The 18117-nt window shown below is 36.3% G+C and overlaps 1 protein-coding gene across 1 annotated transcript in view; it reads right to left on the bottom strand.

Annotated features, from left to right (window-relative positions):
• Nucleotides 1-8134: 8134 nt before the first annotated feature.
• ACADM (acyl-CoA dehydrogenase medium chain) overlaps nt 8135-18117 on the bottom strand; it is a 34244-nt gene continuing 24261 nt past the window's right edge. Inside the window, exons 9-12 of the mRNA XM_045477885.1 lie at nt 15177-15317; nt 14491-14586; nt 10408-10656; nt 8135-8935 (exon numbers count right to left, since the gene is read on the bottom strand). Of these exons, the coding sequence (XP_045333841.1) occupies nt 8864-8935; nt 10408-10656; nt 14491-14586; nt 15177-15317 (558 nt within the window). The 3' untranslated portion in view covers nt 8135-8863. The remainder of the gene's footprint in view (nt 8936-10407; nt 10657-14490; nt 14587-15176; nt 15318-18117) is intronic.

Raw genomic sequence — 18117 nt, 5'->3', positions numbered from 1 at the left:
ATTGAAGGAAGGCTTCTTTTTCACTGAATATGCTGGTACTTTTGAAATTTGGTATATCTTACCTCCTCAAAAAATAAAAATATCCCCCCCCAAAGAAAAATAAACAAACAAAAACCCTAATTTTGAAAAAACAAGTTCATCTCTGTCTCTAGGCCTGTGCTGTGTAATATAACTAAATGGGACACTTGAGATGTAGTGAATCTGAATTGAGATGTTATAAAGTATAAAATGCACACCCTATTTTATAGACTTAGTAGGAAAAATAAAGTAAATATCTCATTAACAATTTAAAAAGTAGATTGCTAAAATCATATTTGGATATATTGGGTTAAGTAAAACATATTCTTTTTTCAAAGTTTATTTTGAAAGGCAGAGAGAGGGAGACAAAAACATACTCTTTTTAAATATTTTTTTTAATGTTTTTTTTTTTTAATTTTTTTTTTTTTGACGTTTATTTATTTTTGAGACAGAGAGAGACAGAGCATGAACGGGGGAGGGTCAGAGAGAGAGGGAGACACAGAATCTGAAGCAGGCTCCAGGCTCTGTGCTAGTAGCACAGAGCCCGACGCGGGGCTGGAACTCATGGACCGCGAGATCATGACCTGAGCGGAAGTCGGCCGCTCAGCCGACTGAGCCGCCCAGGCGCCCCAATGTTTATTTATTTTTTGAGAAAGAGAGAAAGAGGGCGTGCATGCAAGCGGGGGAGGGACAGAGAGAGAGGGAGACAGAATCCAAAGCAGGCTCCAGGCTCTGAGCTGTCAGCACAGAGCCTGAAGCAGGGCTCAAACTCATGAGCAGAATGGAGCCTTGAGATCATGACCTGAGCCTAAGATGGATGCTTAACCGACTAAGCCATCCAGGTGCTCCTTTCCTAAACTTTTTATATTAGTTTATTGATCAAATTGGCTAACTTAACTCCTACATAAATTTTAAGATCTTTAAAATTGTAAATTTGGCTTCCATTAAATTGAATCAACAATGAAACAAGATTGAAGCAAACAAAATAAAAAATGAAATTTTTTTCCAACCGTAAATTGGAATTATATAATTTCTTAAAAATTTTTTTTGTAACGTTTTATTTATTTTTGAGACAGAGAGAGACAAAGGATGAACAGGGGAGGGTCAGCGAGAGGGAGACACAGAATCTGAAACAGGCTCCAGGCTCTGAGCTGTCAGCACAGAGCGCCACGTGGGGCTCGAACTCAAGGACCGCGAGATCATGACCTGAGCCGAAGTCGGCCGCTTAACCTACTGAGCCACCCAGGTGCCCCGGAATTATATAATTTCTAAGAACCTTAGAAAATTTAAAACCTTGGACTATACCGAGTTAATTAATAATCATGGCGGGGCGCCTGGGTGGCGCAGTCGGTTAAGCGTCCGACTTCAGCCGGGTCACGATCTCGCAGTCCGTGAGTTCGAGCCCCGCGTCGGGCTCTGGGCTGATGGCTCAGAGCCTGGAGCCTGTTTCCGATTCTGTGTCTCCCTCTCTCTCTGTCCCTCCCCCGTTCATGCTCTGTCTCTCTCTGTCCCAAAAATAAATAAACGTTGAAAAAAAAAAATTAAAAAAAAAAAAATCATGGCAAACCTAGATTGTTTTTTGGATAGAATATTAAACCCTTGATTACCAAGCCTGATTTTAAGTTTATATACTTTTGTTTCTTATTTTGATATGCTATGTAGTAAGTGATACCTTTGGGTCAAGTTAATAAATGTTTCTTTTTGTTGCATTAATGTATAAAAGGATATGTATAGCTGAACAAAGTTGTGTTAATGCTCATGAGTTTTGATGATCTGCTGAAATATAGATATGTGACAAACAATTCTCAATGACCTGCCTCCCAGGTTTCTCTAGGAGTTGGTTTCTCTGGGAAGTTAGTTTCTTTAAGTATAATAAGGATTACTGTATAACTATAATAGTAGCAATCATTACAGAAAAATACAACTATGTATGTGTTTTTATTTTTCAAGAGAAAAGTGCAGTTTTGTTCCAAATTATCAGTTTGTTCTACAGTATGAAAAAGCATAGTGAAAGACAATTTCAGGAAAGTGAATTTTATTTGCCTTGATATGTAGTACCTGCATCTGAAAAGACACTGGAATATGCTACAAATTTGGCAAAGTTCAGTCAGTTTTAAGGGGCTTGCTTCCTTGGTTGAGCCATCAATCCCTAAGGTAAAAGGTTAATCTTTACCTTCTGCCTAGATAGCAGAGATTTTGTCTTAATCAGAATAAACTTTCATTGCTCTATGTGTCATATCTTTAATTATTAAAAAGAAACAAGGAAAAAGGATTTTTATTTGAGAAACATCTTAAACTTCTTATAATCATGTTATAGTACATTCTTCTGTATTTTTTAAATTTATTGTCCTTTAATTAAGTATATAACCAAGTATTCTTTGTCAGTATTCAGTATTCTTTGCACCTATAATCCTATCTTAATCAAATGATCTATCATCTCTGATATCATGACCTTCCCAGGGTCAAATCTTGAATGAAGAAAAATCAAAATTTCAGGTTATATTTTACACATAAATGTATCTTTGAAATTTCCTGGGGGGTGGGGAGGAGATCTGTTCTTTCACCTTTTAAATAGAAAGATATTAGAAATAATAAAGTTTATGTATTCCATATTTAATTATCAACACTATTGTGTGAGCTTCATAAGAAAAGTTAGTAAATAAATCAGATCAACTCAGCCTTCTTTAGCTTAAATTTGTGTAAAGTGTTGTTAATATCAAAATGGCCAAAATTATGTGCTTTATAAAAAAGCCCTGGAGATTTGCCAGTGTTGTTTCCCTTAAGGGAAATAATGGTTAAAGTGTTGTGAAACAGTTACGCACTTTGCTTTCATAGAGACTTTTCACTTACTTCCATTCTTTTATCGGATATAGTAATTAACTATAATCTTCGATTTTAGTCATTGCAATGGATTGAATGTTTTTGTCTCCTCAAAATTTATATGTTGAAATCCTTGTCCCCAAAGTGATGGTATTAGGAAGTGAGGGCTTTTGGAGGTAATTAAGTCACATAGAGGTGGACTCCTCATGGATGAAATGAATACCCTTTAAAAAGGGGACCCCAGAGAGCTCTCTCACCCTATTTCTTCTATGTGAGAATATAAGAAGTTAACAGTCAGGTGCTTTGATGTTAGACTTTCCAGCCTCCAGAACTTTAAGAAATAAATGTTGGCTGCTTAAACCACCCAGTCTATGGTTTTGTTAAAGTGGCCTGAGCTAAGACAGTCATATTTTACTTTATAATACTTTACAATAGTTTCTGACTTACTCTGATGCTAACTTGAAGGCTATACTGTAAGCTACAGGCCAAAGTTTGTGCATGCGGGGACAGTCTCAAAGCCTCCTGGAAAGGCTCAGTTACTTTAAATTACTGATAGATACTTCAAAGAATAGTCTTTTGGGTACAGACTTACAAGTGGGCATAGCTTAGGCAAGTTTCACACCATACCATTAGACTCAGTCAGGATTTCTAGAACTCTTTAGTTTGGAAAAAAACAGCTTCTTGAAAGCAGTTCCTTGACTCAAGATCCCACAGAACAATTACAGAGAACTGAATGAGCCAAGGAGGGGAACTTAATCATGGTTACTTGTTTGGAATATTGGTTATGTAGTTGTAATGTTCTGTTTCTATGGGTATATGAAGAAGCCCTTTTTAATTCTTAGGCTGTCTTCAATTTAATGGACTGTGCTTTTGTAAACTGGAAGTTTAAAATGGTGTCTGATTCCCACCTAGTCCCTAGAATTCAGAAACATTTTCTGAATCTCCTTACATTTTATGGCAGTATTCAAAATGAATCTTTTTCTTTTTGAGTTTATTTATTTATTTATTTATTTATTTATTTATTTATTGTTGAGAGAGAGCACAGTGGGGGAGGGGCAGAGAAAGAGAAGGAGAGAGAGAATCCCAAGCAGGCTCTGTACTGCCAGTGCAAAGCCCAACTCGGGGCTCAAACCCACGAATTATGAGATCATGATCTGAGCAGAAGTCAGGTGCTTAACTGGCTGAGCCACCCAGGTACACCATGATTTTTTATTCTTGTTTATAATTAAGCAAATTGATTATGTAACCAAGGCCATACCTGGAGTGTCATATTTGAGAATAATTCTCCTTTAATCAGGTTTGACAAGCATATTATCAAAAAAACAAGTTGACTATGTATGTTGAGTCAATGTTTACAATGCTGTCCTGGTAAAATTGGAATTGGTAACTGGCTTACAGGGTTCCAGTCTTACAGGTGGTTAGGAAGGGCCCGTTTGGGCAAGCCAGGAACCTTAGTAAATTTTGGAGATGCTGAGGAGAGAAAGTCACTCAAATTCTTAGGTACTAACTGAGAACTCTGGTGCAGAATTGCTTGACTTTGGTTCTAGATCTAGCCTTGAGATCGCAAATTATAGAGGCTTTTAAAAGTCTGAGTGTCTCTATGAAAACTTTCAGACAGAAGTTAATTCTGCAGCTTTGGTAATTGTTCAGCACAGTATGTCTTTGGATTTACAAAGTAAATTCAAGGAGGCCTACATGGTTCATTAACACTGTGGCAGTAATCAGGCCAAACCTAATGAAACCTGCCTTTTTAGAACAAAATAATCTTGGCAGGTTATTTATGATCACAAGGAAGAAACTGTCAAGAAACACTGTCAAAAACTTGGAAATGGGTAAAAGGAATTACTGAGTGTCCATTTAGTGGAGTGCTAGGTTTTATCTAGTGGATTCTGAGGGTAGTATCTGAAGTGCTATGTATCTATAATTGTCTTCCTATTGACTAGGCTGTTTTACCATTCTGTAAACTCAAAAAAAGTTAAATTATAGAAAATGGATAGTAATGTAAATGAACTACAGTTGATTTCTGCTCAGTGGAAAAGATGACCCCTTTAGATTTTATTGCCCTATAAGATATTAAACAGTTTTATATCTATTAGCAAATATTAAGGATTTCTAATTGCCTATATGTTTGTTTTTCAAATTCTCCCTTATGCCAGTTTAAAAAAAATTTTTTTAATGCTTATTCATTTATTTAGAGAGGGAGAGAGACAGAGTGCAAACAAGGAGGGGCAGAGAGAATGAAAGAGAGAACCCCAAGCAGGCTCCAGTGGTGTTAGCACAGAGCCCCATGCAGGGCTTGATGTCACTGTGAGATCATGACTTGAGCCAAAATCAAGAGTAGGACGCTTAACCCACTGAGCTTCCCAGGTGCCCCATCCCTTATGACAGTTTTAATACCTCATTAATTCCCTCATTCATTAATGAGTTAAATGAAATTTTTAACATTTTTTTTTTTTCAACATTTATTTATTTTTGGGACAGAGAGAGACAGAGCATGAACGGGGGAGGGGCAGAGAGAGAGGGAGACACAGAATCGGAAACAGGCTCCAGGCTCTGAGCCATCGGCCCAGAGCCCGACGTGGGGCTCGAACTCACGGGCCGCGAGATCGTGACCTGGCTGAAGTCGGACGCTTAACCGACTGCGCCACCCAGGCGCCCCGAAATTTTTAACATTTTTTAAGTGTTTCCTGTAGGATTTGATTTTTTTTTTTTTTAGTGTTTATTTATTTATTTTGAGATAGCATGAGCAGGGGAAAGGCAGAGAGAGAGGGATAGAGAGAATCCCAAGCAGGCTCCATACTTAGCACAGAGCCTGATGTGGGGCTTGATCTCGCAACTGTGAGATCATGACCTGACCCAAAATCAAAAACTGGACACTTATGTAGGATTTAATGTTCAGTCTCCAAAGACCTTTTGTAGTACTTGATCATGGGTAATACATTAAAATAAATGGATGTCATTCTAAAAGCCATATAAATAGCCATTTTTTAAACCCAGAGAAGGCTTGGTATAATCTCCTCTCCCTTTATGCAAATTGATGACTATGGCACATTCCTTATTCATTAAAATTGCCAGAAATATACCAGCTCTGCTACAAAACTATGCCTTTTCCAGAAATCAATTCAGAGATATAGGCAACTAACAATCATATTTACGGTCTATGATTCTTCTTACCCTCCTGGCTGTAATGGCCCTAGCCAGTCAGCTTATATAAGTGGTAGGAAATCTAACATATATAAATATTAGGTCTTGTTCTATTTTAGGATTGAAGAAACAGAGAAAGCTAGGCTACAGAACGAGAAAAAAAATGAAACGTGACAGAGTAGAGTTGAAAGGTAGAAAAATATTATTGCATGGATTTCTAAAGTTATTTGGCTTCTAGACCCTTTCTAAAACTCACTTCATTCCTGCCCTTTTGATCCATGAGGCACTTCAATGTACTTAAAATACATTTGTTCATTTTTTAAAGTAGGTTCCATGCCCAATGTGGGGCTTGAACTCATGACCCTGAAATCAAGAATCAAATGCTCTACCAACTGAGCCAGCCAGGTGCCCCTGTTCACTTTTTTCTTAAAGTCGTTTAAGTTCATTTGTGTTATTAGTGACTAAAAAGTCTTAATTGATAGTTATATAATTGCTTAATATTTATAATCGAGGGTACATTAATAAATATTATCATCATATGGCTTTGGAATACATTTATATGTCTAGAAGCTTTATGTTTAGAATTGGTAGGTAAGTTTTTGGACTTACGTATTATAAATTCAAATCTGCATTTGGAATATATTCTATTTAACTTGTAATTTCTTTGTAATACTCAGGAAGTCTCTAAATCTCCTTACCAATCTCTGTCATTGAAGTACAATTTCATAACTGAGCATGAAAAAAGCAGTCTTTTAAATATTTTTTTGTAAAAGATTAGATTTTTATTTTTATAATTAAGTGGCAACAGAAGAATGTATTTGGTCTCTGCCCTCAGTTCCTGGCTCTGAACTTCTAAAACTCTTTGAATTTGCTGAGTATCTGTTGTTATTCATGACAAACACAAAAGATGATATCTGAGTTTATGCTAATGAGGTGACTTCAGGTGGGGCCCCTAGATGGGAATTTAGGATGGGGCTGATCACCAGAAAGATTAAGCAATCAGATGATTGTGTTAGGGATTGAATTGTGTTCCCACAAAATTCAACAGCTGAAGCCCTAACCTTTCCCCATATGATTGTATTTGGATGTGGGCTGTGAGACAAGTGATTAAGGTCAAATGAGGTCATAAAGGTAGGGCCCTAATCTAATAAGACTTGTGTCCTTATTTGGAGAGAAAAACACCAGAGCCTTCTCTCTCCTCACGCATGTGCACAGAGGAGGCCGTGTGAGAACACAGTGAGAAGGTGGCACTCGACAAGCCAGGAAGAGATCTCACCAGAAACCAACCCAGATGGCACCTTGATCTTGGACTTGTAGCCTCCAGAACTGTAAGAAACTAAAGTTCTGTTGTGTAAGCCACCCAGCCTGCAACATTTTGTTCTGGCAGCCCTAGCCACTAATACAGGTGGGAACTTTCAGCCCCACCCTTGACCTAAGGGGAGGAGATAAGGGCTAAAGATTTTCCATAAAACTCTTGAACAAGAGATCTATGAGTTTATAGGTTGGAGAACTGAGGTACTAGGAGGGTGGTGCAACGGGAGAAGGTATGAAAGCTCTGTGTCTCCCCTTATAGCTCACCCTATACATCTGTCTCTTATACTTGGCTGTTCCTCAGTTGTATCCTTTATAATAGTGTTTTTCCTGAGTACTGTGTGCCATTCTAGCAAATTATTGAATCTAAGGGTGGATCATGGGAATACCCAAATTTGTATCCAAATTACACAGAAGTGTGGATAGCCTGGGGACCCAGGACATGTGACTGGTGTCTGAAGTGAGTATGGGACTGAGCCCTTAAACCTGTGAAATCTTGATAGTAACTCTTCAAGTTAGTGTAAGAATAGGATTGAACTATAGGATGCCCAATTGGTGCAGAATCAGAAAATCAGAAGTGGTGTTAGAAACTCTAATTAATATAACATATTTTAGCAGCATTTGATGTTTAATATTACAAAGAAATATTAAATTCACAAACTTTCGTTCTTACATGATTTTATAATTTTTGAAATACCTAATATAATTTAGTGAAAAATGGGTAGGTAACTTCATGCAGTTCATAATCAAAGCATGACTTTTTTTCATCACAGTAAATAAATCATAAATTCACTTTTATATGAAGTAAATAAACTTCCGGGAAAGAATACAGAGACACTAATAAGCACTGAACAATTTTATTTCTTTTCATAATGCACGTACATGAAATGAGATTGTGTACAACAGACCAAAGGCTACTCAGATATCAAGAATCATAAAAATATTTTAAGGCAAATTTTGATTTATTTTTAAATAAGGCCAAGTGACATGTAGGCTCAGAATTAAACAAGATTCCAATAACTTCTGGTCATTGTATGATGAGAATAAGAACATCAAATTTTTGACTATTACTATACAAAACTGAAAACAAATACTTTCCAAATTGTAGCAAAATAAACTCCTCCAGTAGAATACCATGAAGTCTACAAAGTCACCAGTAAGTTATTTGATGGCATCCAAATCCTACAATTCTTTCTCAATGTAAATTTTGGAAAATTCTGAATATTTTTATAAGCCCACTTTTCAAAAATGTCACTGGAAAAATATTGAAATCCAAAAAATTTGTTACTTTAAGTGGTTAGAATAACAAAACAAATGTACTTTTCTAGGTTAATGTAATTCAAGTACAGTGGTATATGGATAACACATAATTTTAGTGAAACCAAACCTGTTTGAGAAAAAACAAGTCATTTAAACAAAAGCGGAAAGCTAGTATTAGAATCAGTAGTATGGGTTCAGTGTAAGAGCAATTATTTTAAAATTTTACCAGAAATATTGTAAAGCCCTTTATCTTAAATAGTAGATTATGTTCTAATTACTCAACAATTAATCATGTTTTATAGCAATCTCTTTAATTTTTATACTTGCCAATGTGTTCACGGGCTATAATAAGTCTTTGAATCTGTGCTGTACCTTCATAAATCTGCAAGAAAAAAATAGATGTACATGAAATATCTTCAGTACATGAATAATTTACTCAATATTTTCGACAGTAGTATAAGCTTCATTGTAACATCAAATTGAATGAAACCATATAAAGGGTCTGTAGTCTATAGTGATTCCAAAACCCGATTCTGTGAAACCCATGAAAATACATAATTCTCTAAAATAAAGATTAGTTAAATTATAAAAAGTCATTTACCAAAATTTTGGGAGTGTTAAAAAAATTAAAGGATATCAACATTTCAAAAAGTTTGGGAAACCTAAAAGTTAAACGTTGCAAAAATATTTATTCAACTTTTCTGAATTGTTTTTAGCCAGTTGTCCCTTTCAGTCATTTTCCATTTTTACTCTTATACCTGATTTTCTCTTTTGCTGCCTAAGGAACAGAGTTGCTAAAGAAAAAGATGCTGGGAACATTTGGCTTTAACTGAGACAATCCTAGTAGCCAGCCCTTACTTCTAGTTTAAACCCTAGCAAATTTGTTACAGTTCATCTTCTCAGATGAACTTCTAATAAATGACTGATAGCAGTAATAATTATAGGCTTCAGGAGAGGGACAGTTTCACAAGATAAACCTGTAACTTTGTATAAGGCACAAATTCTGGTCCTCAGTTTTTCATGTCTAAATTCAGAGGCTGCAATGTCTATTTCCTTCTTACTCTAACATTCTAGGATTCTACCTCCAGATTTCAAATGACTGGATTTCCAAATAACTGGTTGTGGATAGAGGGAAGCAAGGGAAGGGATACTGAGGACGATGGGTTAAAATTACTTAAGCGACATGTGGAGAACATGTGCATTTATATTTTATTTACCAAATTATCCCTATCTCTAAGTTTTTCTAACCACTACATCACTGTCTCTCCATGTTGTTTTCCTCCCAAATATGGTTTTAATCAATTCAATAGTTGTCAAGCAAGATTAAAAATAAAATAATTTATTATTATTATTTTTTATTTGAGAGAGACAGAGAGAGAGAGCACACGAGCCAGGGAGAGGGTCAGAGGGAGAGAGAAAGAATCTCAAGCAGGCTCACGCTGAGCATGGTTCTGATCCCACGACCCTGGGATCTTGACCTGAGCTGAAATCAAGAATTGAACATTCAATCAACTGAGCCACCCAAACACCTCTAAAATAATTTTTTTAATTATATGCATATTTCTGGGAGAGCAAAGAGTAGACTACGATTAGCTAGGATGTTAAGCATCAAAGATGCCTGACCCAGACATAAATGTACTTGTCTGTACCATTCACTTTGTTACTTTATTCTCTCTTAAGGCATATACCTAAAAGTAACATTCTTCTGTGTTAATTAGTTTTAAAAACTTCAGCTTACAGCCATGTATGATAGTTTATTTTATTAATTGCACAAAATCCTAAATTAGAAATCTGCTCTGTCATCTATGAATATTATTTTACCTAAAAAACAACAGAAATCATTTTTGACCTTACCTGATAGATCTTGGCATCCCTCATTAGTTTTTCTACAGGATATTCTGTATTAAATCCATTGCCCCCAAAAATCTGCACAGCATCAGTAGCTAACTGATTTGCAACATCTCCAGCAAATGCCTTTGCTATAGAGGCATAGTAAGTATTTCGGCGACCAGAATCAACCTCCCAAGCTGCTCTCTGGTAACTCAATCTCGCTAGTTCAACTTTCATTGCCATTTCAGCCAGCATAAATGATATTCCTTGGTGCTAGAATTAAACAGAAAAAAAGTTTAAGGGTATCTGTTAACTAAAAAATCTTTTTTTTAATGTTAATATATTTCTGAGAGAGAGCTTGAGCACTCAAGAGGGTGAGGGGCAGGCGGGTGGGGGGGGGGGCGGGTAGTGGGGAAAGGATCTGAAGCAGGCTTTTCATGGATAGCAGCAAGCCCCATGCAGGGCTTACATTCCAGAAAGGTGAGATCATGACCTGAGCAGAAGTTGGAGGCTCAACCTACTGAGATACCTGGGCACCCCACTAAAAAAACTTTTTAAACGTTCTTCTCCTGGAACTTTTTTTTTTGTTTTAACTTTAAAACTAATATTAGACTTAAAAAATTACACTCTGCCTCCTCTAATGGTAACATATTACCTAACCATAATGTAATGATCACCCATTAATATTACTAGGATATTAACCATTCATATTACTAGGGTATTATCAACTAAACTATAAACTTTGTTCAAATTTGGCCAAGTTTTCCACCAATGTCCTTTTTTTTTTTTTTTTTTTTTTGGTTCAAGGATCCCATCCAAGATTTCAACTGTTATTTCTTCTTAGTCTCCCCCAAGCTGGTAGGATTCTTTAATTTTTCTTTGTCTTTCATGACCTTGGCACTGCTAAAGAACACTGAGTGGTTGTTGTTTTTTTTGTAGAATGTCCCTCAACTTGGGTTTGTTTGATGTTTTCTCAGAGCTGGAATGAAGTTATACATTTTTGCAAAATACCACGAAAATTATATGTATCCTTTTGGGTATCTGCTGGGACTTTTTTTTTTTTTTTTTTTTTTTTTTTTAATGTATCGATGTATGTATTTTTAAGTAAACTCTATACCCAACATGGGACTTGAACTCACAACCCTGAGACCAAGAGTCACATGCTCTACCGATTGAGCCAGCCACGTGCCCCTGCTGGGACTTTTCAAAGAACATTATTATAGATACAGTGAAAAATAATGTGGCAGTGTATCAGATGCTGACAGAGGAAAGTAAGTGCCATGACAAAGACAAATAAAAGATGCTTCTTGTTCTCCCTCGAGTAGAGGTTCATAATCAAAGAGGAGACCTAAGACAAGTACCTTCAATAAGACAGTAAGTGTCCTATGAGTTGTATGGCCACAATGGTATAGGATAGAAATACATCACCATGTATTGATTGGTAAAAATTTCAAACATACTGTATGGTTGAAGCTTTTGAAAAATAAATTCATAGAAACTAAGAATATACAGTAAGATGGTCACTGTAATTATCTCTGGACAATGGGATCATGGAGCAATTTTATTACTCAATTTTACACACACTGCATAACATAAATTATTCCACACTGAACATGGAATGGAACATATGTTTTAAAATAATACATATTAAAAGAAGGCTTATAGGCATTCAGAAACAAAAATACTAAAATGATTAAGAAGATGCTTTCTGTAGTAGGCAACATCAAAATGGGTTTTGAAGACCAAGAGGTTATAAAAACCATACAACTTATGACTGTGTACAGACTAATATGAACCAAAGGTCACAACATACAAAAAACTAAGCTGTTTAATTTCTTATATTTTACTGTATTAAAAACACACACACACACACACACACACTACTTTAGAATGTGACAAGCTGCTTGAGATTAGCATGGTAATTGAGTCTTAAGAGGAGACAATTATTAATGTAAATAATTCATATGTGGAACAAGGAGAGTAATATCCTCCCTTACTTCTACCTGCCTGATTGTGCCCATTCTTCTAAGCCAATGATTCTTTGAAGTTGTTTTGTTTTTAGTTTTTACTGTTTTTTGAATAGGTAATCCATCCACCAGTTTGAATTTTAACCTTTCTTCCTTCTATCATCCTGCCCTTCCCAACCCCATTTAATTCCCCTTCCTAGAGGTAAACAGATGAACTGTTTTCATCTTCTCAGAGATATTATATACAGATAAGCAAATACATCCATAGTCTCTCCCTTTTTTACACATATACTTGCCTGCTATGTTGATGGTTCTTCATTTTGCTTTTTTAAAATTTTTTATTTTTAATTATTTTTTATTAAAAAAAATTTTTTTTAATGTTTATTTGTAAGAGAGAGACAGACAGATAGAGACAGAGTGTGAGTGGGGGGAGGGACAGACGGAGAGGGAGACACAGGATCTGAAGCAGGGTCCAGGCTCTAAGCTGTCAGCACAGAGCCCGACTCAGAACTCGAACTCATGAACCGTGAGATTATGACCTGAGCCAAAGTCAGACCTTATTCGACTGAGCCACCCAGATGCTCCTTGCTTTTCTTATCAATAAATCTGAGTGCTTTCTATATTAATACATAAAGAGCTTCTTTATCCTTTTTTATAGCTTCAAAGTATTCCACTGTATGGATGATCAATATCTTGGTTGTTTCTATATTTGGCTGTTTCTACACAACGCTGAAATGAATAAGCTATAGGTATGTTATACTGTCCATATGGAGTATATCTGAAAGATACCTATCTTATGAAATATAGTTGTAGGATAACCACTGTACTGTGGGCCCAAAATTAGGTACTTTTGATATATATTGCAAAAATATGGTTCATAAAAGTTACACCAAATTATATTTCCACTGGCCATATATAGAAACACTTATTTCACCACAGCCTTGGCAACCTGGTGTAAGAGGCACATTCTTCTCTCGTGAGATTCTGATGAAAAAATCCCAATGAGTCTCATTCGGCTTCTTTTCAGCCTATGCTTTGAGAAACCCTGTTCTAAATACAACTCAGAATCCCTGTAATGTGTCTGGCCCACCCACAACAGTCTCTCCTCTTGGTTTCTCTAACCCTGTCCATAGCTTTCATCTAGAGATTTAATCTTATATTGCTCTATATTATTTCTTAATAATTGTTTTAAGATATGTATCATATCTCCATCTCTAAAGTCTCTGAGCACAGAGACTATGTCAAACTTCTTTTCTTTCACAGAAATAGCACATGTAGTGTGCAAAAGAACATACTCTTTAAGTGACTACTTGGGTTCAAATCTTGTTTCCATTATATATGAGGTTGGACGTAATGTTTATACATGTGGTAAATGGGACTAAAAGTCCCCACTCCACAGTACTGTGAAGATTAGATGAGTTAATACACTTAAAACCCTTAGAATAGTGCTTGGAACAGAGAAAGCATCCAGTTATTAGTATTTTAATATAGTAGGTGTTCAATTACTATTTGTTGAATGCATGAAATAGAAGTTCATAGTGCAAATATATCCTAAGTACTAGCAGTATAAGGGTTACCAAAACAAATCCATAGCCTGTGTGGAGCTCACATTCAAGTGAGTTAGGAGAAATAATAAACACACACATACATGATATAATGTTGAGTGGTGTTAAGAACTATGAAAAAAAAAACCAAACAAGTGGGATTAGTATATAGAACGTTGGAGACATTATTTTTCATTGGGTGACTAGGGTAGATTCTCTAGTGAAATGAGTGAGGAAGTAGATTTTGGGGGGGGGAAGAGTAAAAGTAAATACAAGCAAAAGGCCAGTGTGGTTGATAGAAGCCCATTGTAAGGACTCTGGATTTTAATTTCAGTGTGATTTGAACTCAGATTTTTATCTGAGTGTGAAAATTACCTCTAAAGGCGCCTGGGTGGCTCATTGGGTTAAGCTCAGGTCATGATCTCATGGTTCGTGGGTTTGAGCCACATGGTGGGCTCTGTGCTGATAGCTGGGAGCCTGGAGCCTGCTTCAGATTCTGTGTTTCCCTCTCTCTCGGCCCCTCCCCCACTCACACTCTGTCTCTCTCTCAGAAATAAATAAAAATAAAAAAATTAAAATTAAAAAATAAAAATTACCTCTACAAGCAGCTTTCCAAAAGTTTTCCTCTCCAAGGCATACTTGGTAGCTTCATCCAAAGCCCTTTGTGCTAGTCCCACAGCACCAGCTGCTACCTGTTGGTTTAATATTTTACGAAGCAAAAATTCACGTTGTCTTTAAAACACAGTACAATGGCCATTTGCGTAAATTCTAAGTGAAGGATTATACAAAGAGAAAATGACTATACATTCAGGCCACAAAAGAAGGGATGGGGGAGAACAAGCATTTAAATTTATATTGTATAAATTAAAGGCATTAGTGAGGCACAAGACCATACCCTAGAGACAAGTCATTTCTTCTGTTTAACAAGGGAAAGCTTCTTAGGGGAAATATTCCTACTGAGTAAGGGAAAAGGAAATGAGCACCTATTAGCAGGAATGATTAAGTACGGACTGCCTGTCTGTAAATCTAGCAGTGACTACAAAAATTTTGTATTTGCTAAAATAACAGGTGGCAAGACAGTTGAAGAATTCTAAAAAATAAAGAAAAATGACAGTATCTCTCCATCCTTAATAAAAGAAGTAAATATTTAAAAAGAAATGCACACCAGATACGCCATGTATAAATAAAACTGAATGTAATGAATAAAAGAAGATCCTAAAAAAAAAAAAAAAAAAAAAAAAAAAGATCCTATAAAGATTATCAGGTCATTGATATTACTTACTGGTGGTCTGGTTTTATCAAAAACTCCCATTGCAATTTTAAAACCAGCTCCCTCACCAATTAAAACATTTTCTTTAGGCACTTTCACATCTTCAAAGACAATTCCTCTTGTATCTGAACATCGCTGACCCATATTTAATTCCTAATGAGGAAAACAATGTATGTTAAGGAACACTTTTTGAGCTAGCATGAATTTTTGCTTTAACCTGTTTTAGGATTTTCTGCAATTATCTAAAACGGGTTGACAAACAATGGTTTACGCCTGTTTTGTAAAGAAAGCTTTATTGGAAGAGTCAATACCTATTTGTTTACATATAATCTATGGCTACTTTCTTGATACAGCAGAATTGAGTAGCTAGGACACAGACCTTATGGCTCTCAAAGTCTAAAATATTTATAATCTGGATCTTTTTTTACTTTTATTTTTTGAGAGAGAGAGCATGAATGGGGAGGGGCAGAGAGAGAGGGAGACACAGAATCTGAAGCAGGATCCAGGCTCTGAGCTGTCAGTACAGATAAACTGTGAGATCATGACCTGAGCCGAAATTGGACGCTTAACTGACTGAGCCACCTAGGCGCTTCTATAATATGGATCTTTATAAAAAGTTTGTCAACCCCTAGTCTAAAACAATTGTTCCCCAAACTTTGAAACCAACAATACTCTAAAGGTCTACATGTACATATTACCTTACAAAGACAAGTTTCATCATGTTTGAAAGCTATCTTTTTTACCATGAATGTCAGCAAAAGCATTTAGCAAACATAATCTGATTTGGGATGTTTAATTTCAGCTTAATAGAGCTAGCAAGCAAAGTAATGTACCAACTTGTTCTTAAAATTAGGTTTACTGAAGTAGAATTTACATACCGGAAAATTCACCCTCTTTAAAATTTCTAACAATTTTGACAAATGCATTATGTATTTGTCAAAATACATAGTAGTGGTACATAGTAGTGGAACCACTACCACAGTCAAGACAGACTATGTCAGCACCCCCAAAAATTCCCTTGTGCTTTTTAGTCAATACCCTTACTTTAACCCAATCTGAAGCAACCAGTGATCTGATTTCTGTCCATATAAGTTTTCCTTTTCCAGAATATCATATAAGTAGAATAATAATGAGTAATAAGTGCCTTCTAGGCCTGACTTTTCACTTAGCAGAGTGCTTCTGAGATCCATCCATATTGCTTCTGCTCAGTAATTTATTTCTTTTACTGCTGAGTAGTATTCCACTATATGGATGGATCACATATCCATTATCTGTTCACCAGTTGGACATTCCCCTTCTACTCCAGTTTTTAGCAATTATATAAAGTTGCTACAGGGGCGCCTGGGTGGCGCAGTTGGTTAAGCGTCCGACTTCAGCCAGGTCACGATCTCGCGGTCCGTGAGTTCGAGCCCCGTGTCAGGCTCTGGGCTGATGGCTCAGAGCCTGGAGCCTGTTTCTGATTCTGTGTCTCCCTCTCTCTCTGCCCCTCCCCCGTTCATGCTCTGTCTCTCTCTGTCCCAAAAAAAAAATAAATAAACGTTGAAAAAAAAAATTTATATAAAGTTGCTACAAACATTTGTGTATAGGCCTTTGTTTTCACTCTTGGATAAATACCTAAGAGTGCTGGGTATGTGGTAAATGAATATTTAACTTTATAAGAAACTACCAAAGTAGCTATATTCCCTCAATTTTTTACTTCAAAAAATTTCAAACCAACAGAAGGCCTATGGGAGTAGTATAACAAATACCTATGTACCCTTTATCTCAATTCACCCATTATTAACATTTTGTCACATTTGCTTTGTTTCTGTGTTTTGTGTGTTTAACTATTAGCATTATTTGCTGAATAGCTGAGAGGGAGTTGCAGATATTGTGACTCTTCTCCTTAAGGAAAAAACATTTTAATCTAATTTTTAATAAGCAGTAATAGAAGCAGGGGAAATGGGAATACATAGCTGTAAACGAGCTCTTTGGCTTGCTTGCTTTAATATTAATCATCCGCTTCTAAGCTTGAAGAAATAGTAACAATAATATACAGTTTTACCAAGAAAGAAACCAACATCTTTCTTTTTTTGTCTTTATAAGTCAATAAACTCTAGTGCCTTAGACCCTTACTTAATATAATGAGAAAACACTGTTTATGAAAACAGTTTAGGGGCGCCTGGGTGGCGCAGTCGGTTAAGCGTCCGACTTCAGCCAGGTCACGATCTCGCGGTCCGTGAGTTCGAGCCCCGCGTCGGGCTCTGGGCTGATGGCTCAGAGCCCGGAGCCTGTTTCCGATTCTGTGTCTCCCTCTCTCTCTGCCCCTCCCCTGTCCATGCTCTGTCTCTCTCTGTCCCAAAAATAAAATAAACGTTGGAAAAAAAAAAAAAAACAAAAAAAACAAAACAGTTTACTCTATCCTGTTTCCCAGACTCACTCCAAACACTAGAGCATTTAAAACCAAAATGCTTGCTGGACTCATCTCAAGCCAGATAATTTCTAAAACAAAAAAAAATTTTAAATATCAAATTTCACAAATTTGTAAAATGCCCATATATTTCAAAAAAAAGATTTAAGGAGTTTAAGTTTATACAATATAATTATCGATCTCTCTCATTAGAAAGTAAGCTCCCCAAGGGCAGGGATTTTTGTCTGTTTTGATCCATACAGTATGCCCAACACCACAATAGTGCTAAGTATTAGCTCAATAAAAGTATTTATTGAATTAGAGATTTTTTTTTAAGTGAGAAAACTGAGAAAAAATTAATGAGACTAGAAACAACATAATACAATGGAAAGTGAGTTTACTACTGAAAAAAGTATAAGCTATTTGGTCCTTCACACTTTTTAGAGATGGCCATAAATTTGGCCCTAAGTGGTGGGGTGCCTGGGTGGCTCAGTTGGTTAAGCGCCCGACTTTGGCTCATGTCATGATCTCGTGGTCCGTGAGTTTGAGCCCCGCGTCGGGCTC

The sequence above is a fragment of the Leopardus geoffroyi genome, chromosome C1 (assembly GCF_018350155.1).
Source record: "Leopardus geoffroyi isolate Oge1 chromosome C1, O.geoffroyi_Oge1_pat1.0, whole genome shotgun sequence".
NCBI classification, from domain to species: Eukaryota; Metazoa; Chordata; class Mammalia; order Carnivora; family Felidae; genus Leopardus; species Leopardus geoffroyi.
The sequence above is the reverse complement of the archived record's forward strand: the minus strand, read 5'-3'. Positions and strand labels throughout refer to the sequence as shown.